Below are 14,657 nucleotides of genomic sequence, written 5' to 3'. Positions count from 1 at the left end.
AGAGCATCAAGCTCTCTTAACCACTGAGCCATGTCTGCAGCATGTAACTTTGTCTTTACTTCTTGCTTCATGAATGTTTTCATAGAGCTGCCTTGTGCCTTTGTAATATTACAGATATCAAATGCCATTCATTGTATGCAGTGATATTACTTTAGTAAGCCCAGGATGCCATAAGAAAATACCGTAGTCTAGATGGTTTAAACAGCAGAATTGGTTTTCTCAGTTCCAAGGATTGCGAGTCTTGAGAGCAGGGTGCCATCATGCTCCTGTCTGGTGAGGATTCTTGCAGTGTGCTGAGGTGACACTGTGGTGCATGCCTGTGTGGGGACATGCATGGAGAACGAAACAGCAGGCTCTCTAGTGTCGTGAGAGACCCACTTGGCCTCATCCAATACTAATTACTTCCCAAAGGTACCATCTCATTGGGAGTTAATGCTTCAGTGTATGAACTCCATGTGGCCAGTGTCCATAGCACTGTGTATGCGTGTGTGTCTGTGTCTGATGTGACTCCCTGTGTCTAATGTGTCTTCCTGTATCTTTTCAGTAGTCCCTAATTGATGAAAAGTTGTCTTCCATCTTTTGCTATTTCAAACAGCTTATGAGCTAGGTTTGAAGGCATGTGACCCAGAAGCTGGAGGCAAGAAGATTGCGTGTTGAGGCCATCTTTGAATGGGTGATTTCCAGGTCAGCTTGGACTATTCAGTGAAACTATCTTGGGAAATAACAAAACAAACATAAAACCCATGGAAACAGAGACTGTGTATTTGTTTCCCGGCTTCCCAGACCCGAATAATCACAGAAACTATATTAATTAAACACTGTTTGGACAATAGCTCAAGTGTATTCCTAGCTAACTCTTATATCTTAAATTAACCCATTTCTATTAATCTGTGTATCGCCATGAGGGTGTGGCTTACCAGTAAGGTTCCGGTGGTGTACTTGTCCTTCAACAGCTACATGTCATCTCCTTGACTCTGCCTACTCTCTACATCTGTGCTGGGATTTCCCACCTGGCTTTACTGTGCCAAGCCATTGGCTGAAATAGCTTTACCATCAACCAATAAAAACAACACATATACAGAAGGACATCCCACATCAAACCTAAAAGCCATTTCTGTGACAAGATGTTATACATCCTTTTCCCTCACCATTACACCATGTATATATGTTTTCTTTGGTATCCTGTGGAATTATTACTATTTTTGTTTTCTTTTTATGTAGCCCAGATTGTCCTGGAGCTTCCCATGTAGACCAGACTGGCCTTTAACTTTCCTTGGTCCTCCTGCCTCCCTCCTGCTGAGATGACAGTTTATGCTATCACATGGAGCCCTTGGTAATATTTAAAGAAAACAGGAAATGCTAGTATTTCTCTGGGCTCTGTGAGCTTCTCCAGAGCAAATGACGGTGGTTTGTGCAATGCATAGCACAGGTAAACAACCCTGGGCTTGGGATTGGCATCTAAATGGGGTAGCTTTTTGGGGCCTGACTCAGCCTGTGGGATCTGACATCATCTGTGGGGTGGGGTCAGGATGAATTGCAGTAGAGGACACTTGGCTGTGAGGAAAAAGCCACACACTTAGTGTTGGGAATGTTTTCTTCCTTCTACATTCTCATAAAACACTGCCGATAGCAGAGAAGAGCACCACAGCATCTCTAACAGCATACAGAAACCTGCCTTTTCTAGAGCAGTGAGCAGCGAGGTCACAGAGCAAAGCTACTGGCCAATGCTTTGGAAAACCTGCCTCACCCCTCTTGGTCTCTGAACAAAGCTGACTTTCATTTTGGAGCGAATGAGGGAAGCACACCCTTCAGCCTATGTTTAGAGTGGGTTTGTGTCTTATCTGTTCTCACTACCACAGACATGCAGTGTTGGCCTCTCCACCTAGGTTTTGGTACAGCAGATAGTTGTTTTCTTTCTTTCTTTTTTTTTCTTTTTAAATTTAAAAAGTATTTAGTCAGGCATGGTAGCACAGGCCTGTAACCCCAGCATGTAGGAAATGGGGATAGGCAAATTCAAAGGAGTTCAAGGCCACTGGGCTACTTGACAGACACCCATACATACTTATTAAAATAAAACCAGACAAATAATACTGAATTTTTTTTTCGTTTTTTTTTTTTTTTTTTTTTCGAGACAGGGTTTTTCTGTGGCTTTGGAGCCTGTCCTGGAACTAGCTCTTGTAGACCAGGCTGGTCTCGAACTCACAGAGATCCGCCTGCCTCTGCCTCCCAAGTGCTGGGATTAAAGGCGTGCGCCACCACCGCCCGGCAATACTAAATTGTTTTAAAAACAAAAGGCCTCATTGGCCGTAGCTACAGTTAACAGGTTGGTATCCTTCAAGACATGTGTATATAAGTAATGTCCCCCTAGTCTAGTGGGTGTTTGAAACCTCTATACTGAACCCTATATATGCTATATGCCCTCAAATTCATAGAACTCCACCTGCCTCTGTCTCCTGAGTGAGTGCTGGGTTATTATTTTGAGAGAGAGTTTCACTGTAGCCCTGACTGCCCTGGAACTCACTATATAGATGAGGCTGGTCTCTCCCAAGTCCTGGAATTAAAAGTGTGTGTCACTATGAAGGGCGAGATTTCTTGTTTTCTAGTTATGTGTAGGTGTGCGTGCCTGTGTTGGGGTATGTGCACATGGATGCACGTGCCTGTGGAGGCCAGAGGTCCCCTGGAAATGGAGTCAAAGGCAATTGTGAACTGCCTGATTGTAGGTACTAGAACCAGACTTGGATCCTTTGGAAAACCAGCAAGCACTGTTGACTCTACAGCCCTTATAAAGAAAGGGTTTCACATAGTACAGGTTGGCCTTGAGCTCATACAAGGTTAAGGATGACCTAAACTTCTGATCACCCATCTCTGTCTCCTGGGTGCTGAATTTTAAGCCTGTGCTGTTATGCCCAATTTTATAGGGTGCTAGGGATCAAATTCGGTGCTTTATGTATGCTAGATAACCACTCTACCCACTGAAATCCATCCCTAGCCCTCAGGTTTTAACCTTCTGCAGAACAATAATAGAAAAGAAGTAGCTCTAACAAATGCTGTTATAAGAGGTGCGCAAACGCGGTCTCTCGGTTCTCATGGGGAGAGTAGAATATATGGTGTAAATACAGTGGAGAAAGATGTGAAACATCCTGCTGCAGTAGGATGGTGTAGAAATTTACCACCATGCTGAGAGTAATTCAAATTAAAACTGTTTATTTCTAGCTGGGCAGTGGTAGCGCACGCCTTTAATCCCAGCACTCGGGAGGCAGAAACAGGCGGATCTCTGTGAGTTCGAGGCCAGCCTGGTCTACAGAGCTAGTTCCAAGATAGGCTCCAAAGCCACAGAGAAATCGAAAAATTAAAAACAAAAAAAAAAAAAAAACCTGTTTATTTCTGTGACTTCTATTAATATGTTAGGCTTGAGTTGCTGTAGATACTGAGACACAGAAAGCAAAACCTCGAGTATGAGGGATTTCCTCACACGGTCACAGCTGCCCACCTCCTGCTAGGTACAGAGAGCTTTCCACATAGCCCTACAAGTTATGACAGTATGATACCTCAAAAGGCTAATTGATGTAACTTCTAAGTTTTATATTTAACTGTGCTTCTTCTATGTAAAAACACTGGAAAATATCCACTGCCTCCTTGCAGCACTAGGGATTGAATCTAGGGCCTCTCACATGCCAGGTAAGTGCTCTGCCACTAAGCTGCTTTCCCAGTCTTTTTTGTTGTTTGTATGCATGTGTGTATATGTATGATTCACTGTGTACATGTGAACACACCCTAGTGAGCCTTAGGGAAAGGGTTTTTCCTACATGTTAGAGACAACACAAATTTAAGATGATTAATATATGTGCCAGCTCCATTGTGTTACGTTTAAATCTCATTATAATTAAAGGACATGATCAAGAGAAATGGAATTGTGAGCATACCATTTCGGCTGAGTCGCCATCGGTTTCTAGGCCAGCGCGGTGGATCACTGACTGCCACCCTGATCTCAGCAGCCCCATTAGCATTCATCCAGTCAGCACATTCTCTGCTGGGCTGTCAGATGGAGTTAGCGTTCTTCCGGTCCTCCTCCCATCCTATCATTTTGTCCTTGGATTGAACATAGGGCCTCACTGTGTCTGAGCCTCTCTCTACCACCTACTATATCCTCAGTTCTGTCCCCCTCCTCTCTTCAGACAAGGACCCACTCTGTTCCTAAACTCAAAATCTTCCAGCGTCAGCTTCCCACATAGTGGGATCATGAGAGGATGCCCCAATGCCAAGTTTATAGTCAGATTTCTTACCCTGTCTCTCACATGCTCCACAATGACCATTCGCTCAGTTTAACTTACTCCATCCCCCATAACCAGACTCTCCTTTCAGTCCCTCGAGCGCCGGTTCAGTGTGTGTGCTCTCACGCCGTTCAGCTTTCACCTGGTCCATTTCTCTGCCTCATTCTGTCCGCTTCAGCCGTACTGACCTTGCTGTTCTCCGGGTACCTTTGCCTGGTGCTTTTGCACTTCTGCCTGTGTGGAGGGATTAGAAGGTTCCATTCCTCTATTCTGTGTGTGCTCAGATCAGTGAGTTCTTCTTAGCCACCATAAAGTAGGAGCCTTGGTGCCGAAACCACACACTCCCTCACTGTCTTTCCTTTTCACCGTAGCACTGTTCATCAGACATACAACATGCTGTGTATTTAACCCGTCCTCTGGTGCATCTCTCTCCATCCGCACGGATGTCCAGCAGGTGGTCTGCCAAGCAGTTCTGCTCAGTAAACAGTTGTCTGCTGAGTGAACACATCGGTCCAGCTTTGTGTTCTCTGCTCCTGTTCTAGTGTCTTACTCTTTCACTCTGTGGAATGAGTGGGAGGACTGAGCTTTTAGGGATAGAAATCATCTGGAGAGCTCCAGGAGCGTGGCTGTGGGAGTGGTTAACGCTCCCCTTTCTGACACTGCCTCATTTCTTCCTGATAGAGAGGCAAAGCTTATCTCATTGAATGGAAAGGCTTAATGGTGGCAGAGTCCAAGATGGCAGCGCTTGTGGGAGCTCATGCTCTATGTCATTCTGGCACCCATTTTAATTAGAAGTTAATTTTCTCATGCCAACAGCAGAGGCCATTGACTATAACAGGTCTCAAGCTCGTACTCTAACCTAGGACCTCGGAGTTCCTCCGTGTGGTAGATCCCATTTCCGGCCTATCCAGCTCTTTGCTGGTGACCAGTTCCCTGAGGGACAGCTAGATGTGGCCTGTCTGACGGGCTTTGCTGATCTCCCCTACCTGACACTGACTGGCACTAACCATACCACCTTCTAGAACTCACACCTGCTTGCTTTAAGCGCACCAATTAAAACTCTCAAAGTAAAACTTGTTTGAATAATGTCCTGGACTGTGTAAAAGGCATGGGCCCCATGAGTCCTCTGTCCTGCCTTGGGATTATGGTCATGCACACCCATACTCATCAAAGAATAAGATCAACACACACACATCCCATGCTGCCAGACCTCCAACTTACTTGCTGTATTGAAGAGAATGATCTTGAACTAATGATCCTTCTGTCTCTACCTCCCAAGTTCTGGAGTTACAAGCACGTACCACCAAGCCTGGCTCATAGGCAGGCTTTCTTCAGCAGTACAGAGTACACAAAGACATAGTATCTGTCTTTATGTTCAGATACGAGAATCAGCCAAGGACTTTGTACCTGAGTCGCTCTCTGTCCTGAGAGTGCTCAGTCACTCCCCAAGTCCGACATAGGTATTCTCAGACAGCTAGAGCTGACAGTGTTATTGTCTGCCAGCACTTTGAATTTGCTTTAGTGCCTATCAAAGATGACCCGCGGTTTAGACGAGATATTCCCATAGTCTTGGCCATTTGAATACTTGGTCCTAGGTTGGTACTGTTTTGGGAGGCTTAGGAGCTGTGGCCTTATTTTAGAGGAAGTGTGTCAGTGGAGGCAAGCTCTGAGAATTTAAGGACGGGTGTCATTTCTAACTTGTGCTCTCTGCCTCGTGCTTGCAGTTCAGGATGTGATCCCTCAGCTAGGAGGGGATCATTCCAGCTGCCACACTTGGCCATGACAGACCCTTAACCCTCTGGAATTGTAAATAAAATTCCTATAACCTGCCTTGGCATGATGTTTTAGCACAGCATTAGAAAAGTAACTAATGACCACCCTAGCAAAACACTTTGTTTGTTTATATGTAGCTATTTATTACACTGTGTAGCCCTGGCTGGCCTGGAACTCACTATGTAGACTAGGCTGGCCTTGCCTGCTTCTGCCTGCTGAGTGCTGAACTTGAAGGCTTGCGCTACCGAGCCTGGCTGTAAAAAGCTTTATTCTCAGATGTCTTGCGAATTGAGGGCTTACAATTTTCTGACCTGTAGTTTTCTTTATAGGATTTAGCATATATGTAGTAACTATTTATTAATAGCTTGTTTTCTCTTCAAAGCTCCAAACTTGTCCAGGGCAGAGTCTGTTTTGTTTTCATTTCAGCATCTTGCATGTAGACACTCAAATATCATTCACAATATTTCACATATTTAAGATGTGTGTGTTCCTATAAAACTGAAGACCCATATGCCAGTGTGGGCGTCTTCAAATGTGTTGGCTAGGTTCCAAGAGTGAGCTTGCTCCAGGGAGCAAGGCAGAAGTGCGTGCATTCTTGTTTGGAGGTTCAGGATAGTCACAGGATTTCCCCCATATTCAAGGTGAAACAATAAGGACCTCTTTAACGTAAAAATAGGATGGTCACGTTAGCATAGAACATATGACATGGAAACTCGTGACTGTTTTCCCTAGGTTGTGGGAACTCCAGTGTCTTGGTCTTGTGTGAGTTCTGGGAATCATTCAGCCTGCAGTTTGAGCTGGCTGTTTCTCAAATACAAGTGTAGCCTGAGCAGAGACTGAAGGGATCGCTGTATATGTCTGGAAGTCATCTCTGAACTGCAGATCTTACCTCAGCTTCCCCAAGTCCCAATCTCATGTTGACTTAGCTCACGAAGACCGTAGTGCTTAGCATAGGTACACATTGACCTGGAAAGTGCTTCCAAACAGAAAGCTAGGGAAGTCTGCCGAGCAGCGTTGGTGCTGTTTCATGGCTTGTATTTTACTACTTTCTTTTTAGCATGCAAAGCAGCAGGTGTTTTTTTTTTTTTTTTGGTTCCATTTCCTGGTACCACCTTCATTACTACATCTCTTTCCTGGGCCAACCCTTCTTCCCTCAGTATTTTCACTACCATACGCATTTTATCACCCTCACTGCTTCTTAGTTTGTGTTTTCTCCTTCCATAGGCCCTTTTCTAGTTTCTGGAATTTACACTCTCTCAGCCCCCACACCGGTGTGAATTTGTACAAATTAGAATTTAAGTCTGCCTTCATGAGAGCACAGGCTGTATTTGTATTCCTGAGGCTTTGTTGCCTCACAGTGTAAGTTTCCCAGTTCTATTCATTTTCTTGAAAATTGCATAATTTCATTGTTTTTAAGGTTGAATAATTCTATTATGTATGTATACCACATTTTCATTACCCGTTCTCACCTGTTGATGAACCTCTGGGTTGATAACGTCTCCTTGGTGTTGGTGTTGGGAACAGCAATAAACATAGATGAGCAAGTATGGCTGCAGTAGGTTCTAACCTTGGGGCATATGCTCAGGAGTGGAAGAGGTGAGTCATATGCTAGTTCTGGTTCTGGATTTTTTTGAGAAAGGTCCACACTGATTTCCACAGTGGCTGCATTGCGTTACACACCCACCAACAGTGAATAAGGGTTCCTTTTTACCCACATTTGTTGTCATTTTTTCCCTTTAAGTTTTATTTTATGAGTATGGGTGTTTTGCCTACACATGTGACTGTGTACTGGGTGCATGCCTGGGGCCCTCAGACAATAACTCTTCTTTTCTGAGATCTCCTGGAACTGGGCTTCTAGACCATTGTTAGCTGCCAGGAATATTAGTGCTGGGAATTGGACCTGGGTCCTCTGGAAGAGTAGTAGCCAATGCTCTTAGTCGCTGGAGCCATCTCTCCAGCCCTGTACTGGCTGGTTTATGTCAACTTGACACAAGCTAAAGTCAACAGAGAGGAAGGAGCCTCAACTGAAAAATTGCCTCCATAAGATGGAGCTGTAAGGCATTTTCTTCATTAGTGATTGTTGAGGGCAGGACCCAGCCCATTTTGAGTATTAACATCCCTGGGCTAATGGTTCTGCCATCTATAAGAAAGCAGGCTCAGCAAGCCATGTAGAGCAAGCTAGTAAGCAGCACTCCTCCGTGGCCTCTGCATCAGCTCCTGTCTCCGGGTTCCTGCCCTGCTTGACTGATTTTGGTGATGAACAACAATGTGGAAGTATAAGACATGAACTCATTTCTCCCCAAGTTTTCTTGGTCATGGTGTTTCATTGCAGTAATCGAAACATAACTAAGATAAGCCCCTTATTTATGTTCTTGATAGCTGAAAAAGGTTAGATGGAATATCAGAGTCATTTATTTATTTTGAGACGTTTCTCTGTGTAGTCCTGGCTGTCCTGGAATTCATTCTGTAGACTAGACTGGCCTTGAACTCAGATCTGGTTGGCTCTGCCTCCTGAGTGCCGAGATTAAAGGAGTGCACCACCATCGCCCAGCATCAGAGTAGTTTTAATTTGTATTTCTCTAACCACTAAAGACATTGAATATTTTTTAATTAATTAATTAATTATACAATATTCTGTCTGTGTGTATGTCTGCAGGCCAGAAGAGGGCACCAGACCTCATTACAGATAGTTGTGAGCCACCATGTGGTTGCTGGGAATTCCAGGAATTGAACTCCGGTCTTTTGGAAGAGCAGGCAATCCTCTTAACCACTGAGCCATCTCTCCAGCCCGACAATGAATATTTTTATATTCATTTGAGAGCTATTCACAGTTCCTTCACACATTTTAATTTTATTGTTTATTTATTTTTAAGGTAGGGTCTTTCTCTGTAGTCCTGACTGCCCTGGAACTCGCTCTGTAGACTACTCTGGACTCACACTCATAGAAATCCTCCTGCCTCTGTTTAAAGCTGTGTCTGTGTGTGGATATGTGCTTGTGAATGCAGATACCCAGAGATGCTAGAGAGTGTCAGATTTCCTGGAGTTGGAGTTACAGGCTGATGGGAGCTGCCTGATGTGGGTACTGGAAATCAAATTCTAGTCCTCTGCAAGAGCAATATGTACTCTTAACTGCAAGCCATGTCTGTAGCTCTCCTTAGTGTATATTTATTGATTGGGTTTATTTTCTTGTTTAGTTGTTGGAGCTCTTAATGTATTATAGATATTAATAATGTCATATATATATATATGGCAAAATTTTTCTCCTTTTCTGTAGACCGTCTCTTCTTTCAATTAACTGTTTACTATAAGGAAGCTTTTTAATTTGAGGAGGTTCTATTTGTTAATTGGTTCTATATTCTGAACAAAGGAGTTATACTCAGAAAAAGTGTATTTTCTCTACTTTTTCCCTGAGCAGTTCTAATTCTTACATTAAGATCTTTGATCAGCTTGAAGTTGGCTTGTGTTGAGAGAGATGGGCCTAGTTTGTTTTACAGCTTTCCTCAGCACCTTGTTATTAGAGACTCCAGTTAGTATTTTTTGATCTCTCTCTCATATATATATACTGTAGCTGCCTGTGTTAATGTTTTATTCTCGTTGATCTACATGTGTGTTTTTGTGCAAGTACCATGCTCTTTATTACTATAGCTCTGAAGCATAACTTGGAATTGGGTGTGGCAAGATCTCCTGCATTTTTTTTTTAATATTTATTTATTATGTATACAATATTCTGTGTGTATGCCTGCAAGCCAGAAGAGGGCACCAGACCTCATTACAGATGGTTGTGAGCCACCATGTGGTTGCTGGGAATTGAACTCAGGACCTCTGGAAGAGCAGGCAGTGCTCTTAACCTCTGAGCCATCTCTCCAGCCCCCTCCTGCATTCTTTTTACTCAGGATTGCTTTGGCTATCCAGAGTCTTTAGTGATTCAAAAGAATTTTAAGGATTTCTCCTATTCTGTGAAGAACGATGTTGGTGTTTTGATGGGGGTGGCATGGGATTTGTAGATTGGTAAGTTTCCTGTAGGTTAATTTTGGCTCACGTTGGAGGGGATAGTACCTGTGGTGGTCATTTGGTTGCCTTGCACCTGCAAGGCTCAGCCAGCTTTCTCCTTTTTCTGCATGGCACTGCCTATTTAAGAGTGAGTCCTCCCACCTCAGTTAATTTAAAATAATCTTGCATGGCCAGAAGCGAACCTAATCTAGATAATTCCTTCCCAGTGCGCCCCAGAAGCTTGCCTCCTAGGCTGTTTTAACTCTTGTCAAATGGACAGTATTAATGACCAAGGTAAAGGTAGCCATTTTCACAGTATCAGTTCTTGGAAGTCATGAGCATGGAAGATCTTTTCTCTGAGTGTTTTATTAAAGTTTCCATTGTAATTATAGAGATTTTTTCAATTATTTGGTTAAGTTTATGCCAAGGTATTCTTTCCTGAGGTAATTTTGGATATGCTTTCTTCCTTGGCATACTTGTTATTGGTATATAGGAAGGCTACAGATGGATGTATGCTAATGTATCTTGACGCCTTGCTGAAAGTATTTATCAGTTCTTAAGGTTTTCTGGTAGTGTGTAGAGCCTCTATGTACAGATTATCATTTATGAGAAGGGATCTTTGGTGTTTCCTATGTGTGCCCCTTCCATTTGCTTTTTTAATTTTCTAGCTAAGACTGCTAACACTGGTTCAGAGTAGAAAAAGTAGACAGACACCTTTGACTTTCTCCTGATTTTAGTGGATGCTTTGAATTTTTCCTTAAGTACTCCAATGATGGCTATAGGTTTGTCATGTCACCTTTATGTTTGTTTCTTCTGAGTTTCTTTAGGACTTTTGACCATGAAGGGTTAGACTAGTTCCATGGCCATGTTCTGAACCATTAAGTGAATATTTGAAAACCACTGAAAATGTATCAACTGCCAGTACAGAATTATTCTAAATCTAAAGAAGAGTGCCTCATTTTTGGATACTTTGATAAATTCTCTTTGGTTAGCCTTATTGATAAGTATTGGAAATTAGAAAGACTGGGCTACTTGGAATATATGATTCCTGAGGTCAGGATCCTCAAGATGGCAGGAAGTAGTGGGAGGTGATGTCCAGTACAAACTACCTAGAGTACAGGGTGAACTAATATGAGTCACTGGTATGGTAATAGGTTCAATTATTTTTCTCCCTCAGACACATTTAATCAAACCAGGCACCAAAATGCTGACATTGCTTCCTGGAGAGAGAAAATGTGATATTTCTTTTATTCAAAGAAGAAGCACTCGGCAGACCAGTATTGCATCCTTTGTCACCTTGCAACCAGGTATGGTGACCCGCCTGGGAATATTACATTATCTGAGGAGCAGAACAAGTGTGTTCATTTCTCCATGTTGAAACATTTATGAACTGTAGATATTGCTCTGGAAAAGGAATATATTATACATGCTTTTTATATGTGTGCTTTGCTGATTCTGTTCTGCTCCGTCTAATTTTAACTTATTTGTCCAGAGCAGTGAGAAGGGGCATACGTGAGAGCTCAGAGGCTTGAGCATACAGAGCCAGGTGGAGGGGGTGGGCCCACTCTTGGGTGTCACTCAGGATTGTTCTGTGTAAACAGAATGTGTGTGCACTATTCCTCCTCCACATGAAACTTACACTTTTAATTTACATAACAAGGAAAGCTTCCTCTGTACCCCCAAAATCAACTTTCTCCAGGCACAAAATCTTGTGTATTTATTTTATATACTGTTGAATTATAAGAAAAAGCGAGTGTTCTCACAGAACAGTTTCTGCAGTGTAACTTATTAGGAGAGGACAAAAATAAACCTACCATTCTGCTTTTTAAAACTGTATCTTGATATAATTTGAGTAGAATGAGAATCTGTTTCATTCATCCTTAAGGGAGAACAGGATCCATCCTACACTTAATGAAACGGACTAGCTAGACGCTAGTTTTTCAGTTTGTAACTGGTTGATTTAGCATCCTAATATTACCAGGAAATTTTATAGAGTTTGATAATGATTTTATGACCTTACAAAATATCTGCTGAGAATATTTCCTTAAGGGTAATATTTGGATTTGTGTTAGCTAGTGGCAGGATCAATGTTCAGCAGGAACCATAGTAAATAAAAAGTTTAAAAAGAAAAACTACTTTGCCCTGTGTTAAAAAGCATGTAACAAAAACTGAGTTGGAGAAGTTGGCCATGGTCTAACTGTAAACCACACTTGGTCACTGGGAGCATCCACGTGTTTGAGTAGGGGAATATATGACGGAAGTTTTAGAGCATTCAGCAGGGAAAAGCAAGACTGAAAACAGGACTATTAGCCATGAAGTTATTTCAAGAGTCTAGGACTCCTGTGCCCAGCAGTAATGCAGCTGATACTGGTCTCAGAAAACAACAAAATCCTGCTGAGGGTATTTCTTTTGTTTCATTAGGAATGGCAAATGGGGGGAACCAGAAGAGCATTTTATCTCTCAAAGAAAATCAGATCAACAAAGAATGCAAGAGAACCCAGGGATTGGGGGATTGCTTGGTATCACCTTTGACCACGTCAGCTCCTGCAGACATCCAGGAAGCTGGACATTCTCCTCCATCTTCCCAGTTCTCTAGCTGCCACATTTTGGAAACACCGTCTTTGACTACAACATCTTCGCCCCAACCTGACATCCTGATGGACACTGGACTAAGTAAAGCCTCCCTGACTTCTTCCTTTACCCAGGACATGGATGGTTATTGTTTGCTGGACCGAAGAGAGGCCAGTAAGAAAAGGGAATGGCTTCATGAGTCTAAGACAAACTGTCCAGGCATGGGAAGCCACATTAGACCGTCTGCGAGTAAATGCTATCAGCCCTTGGACAAAGCTGAACTGGGAGAAAAAGGGACTGCCAAGGAAAACAGGCAGCCCTCTGTGCATCTTCAAACCTACAGGTTAGAATCCTGGAGTAGGAAAAAACCGCTGTTGGTGGCCAAAAGTCCTCTTCTTTCTGTGTTTTCCTGGGATAGTGAAAGGAATGAGAGGGACTCGTGGAGTCAGCTTTTCACTGAAGACTCCCAAGGCCAGCAGGTCATTGCCCACAACACTAAAATGCCTTTGCAAGATATAACCAATGATAGGAATCAAGGCTCTGGGCCGTTTCCTGACAGCCCTCAGGTTCAGTGCCAAGAGCCTACTCTGTTACAGCTGCAGCCAAACCTCTTTACCCAGGACTCTGAAGGTAATCGGGTTATCAGACACTACTTTTAAATGTTTGTGTGGGTCTATCCTGAAGTGGCAGAGATGGAGGGAAGAAGAGTGGGGCTGGGTAGAGAGGAGGGTTTAGGTGAGGCCATGTGGGCTGAAGCAGTTGTCATTATGGAACATTATGCTCATGTAAATAAAGCAAGCAGTGTGCGGTAGACATGCTTTTCTCTCAGGAAGGTGACTGGTGCATTCCATTGGATGGATGCCAACTGAGACAGTAGGACAGAACTGTTGACTGAAATCACTTCTCAGTTCAGAATTGCTACTCTGTTCTTCCAGAGGCCTGGCTGTTTTTGCTTCCTACAGATATGCTATCTTTTCACCTCTGGCTGGACCACACAAGCATGAGCTTGGGACCATTATTCCCAACTGCATTTTAAGAGATGTATCCCTCCCCAACCCAGGTGTGTGGAGCTAGCTGGTGGGAGGGCACATGATCCTTTTTCTTTTTAATAGTAACTATATACATTGTTGACCTGGAACTGGAGAGATGGCTCAGCAGTTGAGCATTTGCTACCTCTGTAAAGACCCAGGTTCAGTTCCCAGCATCCACATGACCTCTGCAGGCACTGAGCATACATGTGGTACACAGACATAAGATGAAATCAGTTAAAAACAAGTTGTTTGCTCTATCTTCCCATTCTCAAATCTGTAATAACCTAGTTTTTTTTTTTTATTACTCCCTGCCCCGTCCTCCCAGAAGAGGGAGGTTCCTTTTGGAAAACTGTGAAGCTGGATCTAGTGATAATTCAAAAAGTAACTTTTAGCTGGGTATGACAACTTAGGAGACAGGATTTCCATGAGTTCAAGGCCAACTCACAGCCACTTAGGGAATACTCAACCAGCCTGAGCTAGAATGACACTGTAGTTTGAAAGAAAATGGCGACAAAGGGAGTGACACTATTAGGAGGTATGGCCTTGTTGGGTTAGGTATGGTCTTATTGGAAGAAGTGTGTTACTGTGGGAGTGGGCTATGAGGTTTCTTGTTTTCAAACTTTCCTTGGAGTGGTGGTCAGACCACTTCATGTTGCAAGATGTAACTCTCAGTTCCAGCTGCCTGCACGCTGCCAAGTTCCCCTTCATGATCATAATGGACTGAACCTCTGAAACTGTAAGTAAGCCACCTCAATGAAATGTTTTTATTTTTAAAAGTTGCCATGTTCATGGTGTCTCTTTACAGCAATAAGAAACCTAACTAGGGGGCCGGAGAGATGGCTCAGTGGTTAAGAGCATTGCCTGCTCTTCCAAAGGTCCTGAGTTCAATTCCTAGCAACCACATGGTGGCTCATAACCGTCTGTAATGAGGTCTTCTGGCCTTTAGGCATACATGCAGACAGAATATTGTACACATAATAAATAATAAAACAGACACGCTGGCTGGGCGGTGGTGGTGCAT

General features: G+C 43.2%; 1 protein-coding gene across 1 annotated transcript in view; it reads left to right on the top strand.

Annotated features, from left to right (window-relative positions):
- Aunip (aurora kinase A and ninein interacting protein) overlaps positions 1-14,372 on the top strand; it is a 15,697-nt gene extending 1,325 nt beyond the window's left edge. Inside the window, exons 2-3 of the mRNA XM_005353069.3 lie at positions 11,212-11,341; positions 12,456-14,372. Coding sequence (XP_005353126.1) covers positions 11,212-11,341; positions 12,456-13,264 — 939 coding nt within the window. The 3' untranslated portion in view covers positions 13,265-14,372. The remainder of the gene's footprint in view (positions 1-11,211; positions 11,342-12,455) is intronic.
- Positions 14,373-14,657: the final 285 nt, after the last annotated feature.

The sequence above is a fragment of the Microtus ochrogaster genome, chromosome 10, assembly GCF_000317375.1.
Source record: "Microtus ochrogaster isolate Prairie Vole_2 chromosome 10, MicOch1.0, whole genome shotgun sequence".
NCBI classification, from domain to species: domain Eukaryota; kingdom Metazoa; phylum Chordata; class Mammalia; order Rodentia; family Cricetidae; genus Microtus; species Microtus ochrogaster.
Note: the sequence above shows the minus strand (reverse complement) of the source record. Positions and strands in the feature narration are given on the sequence as shown.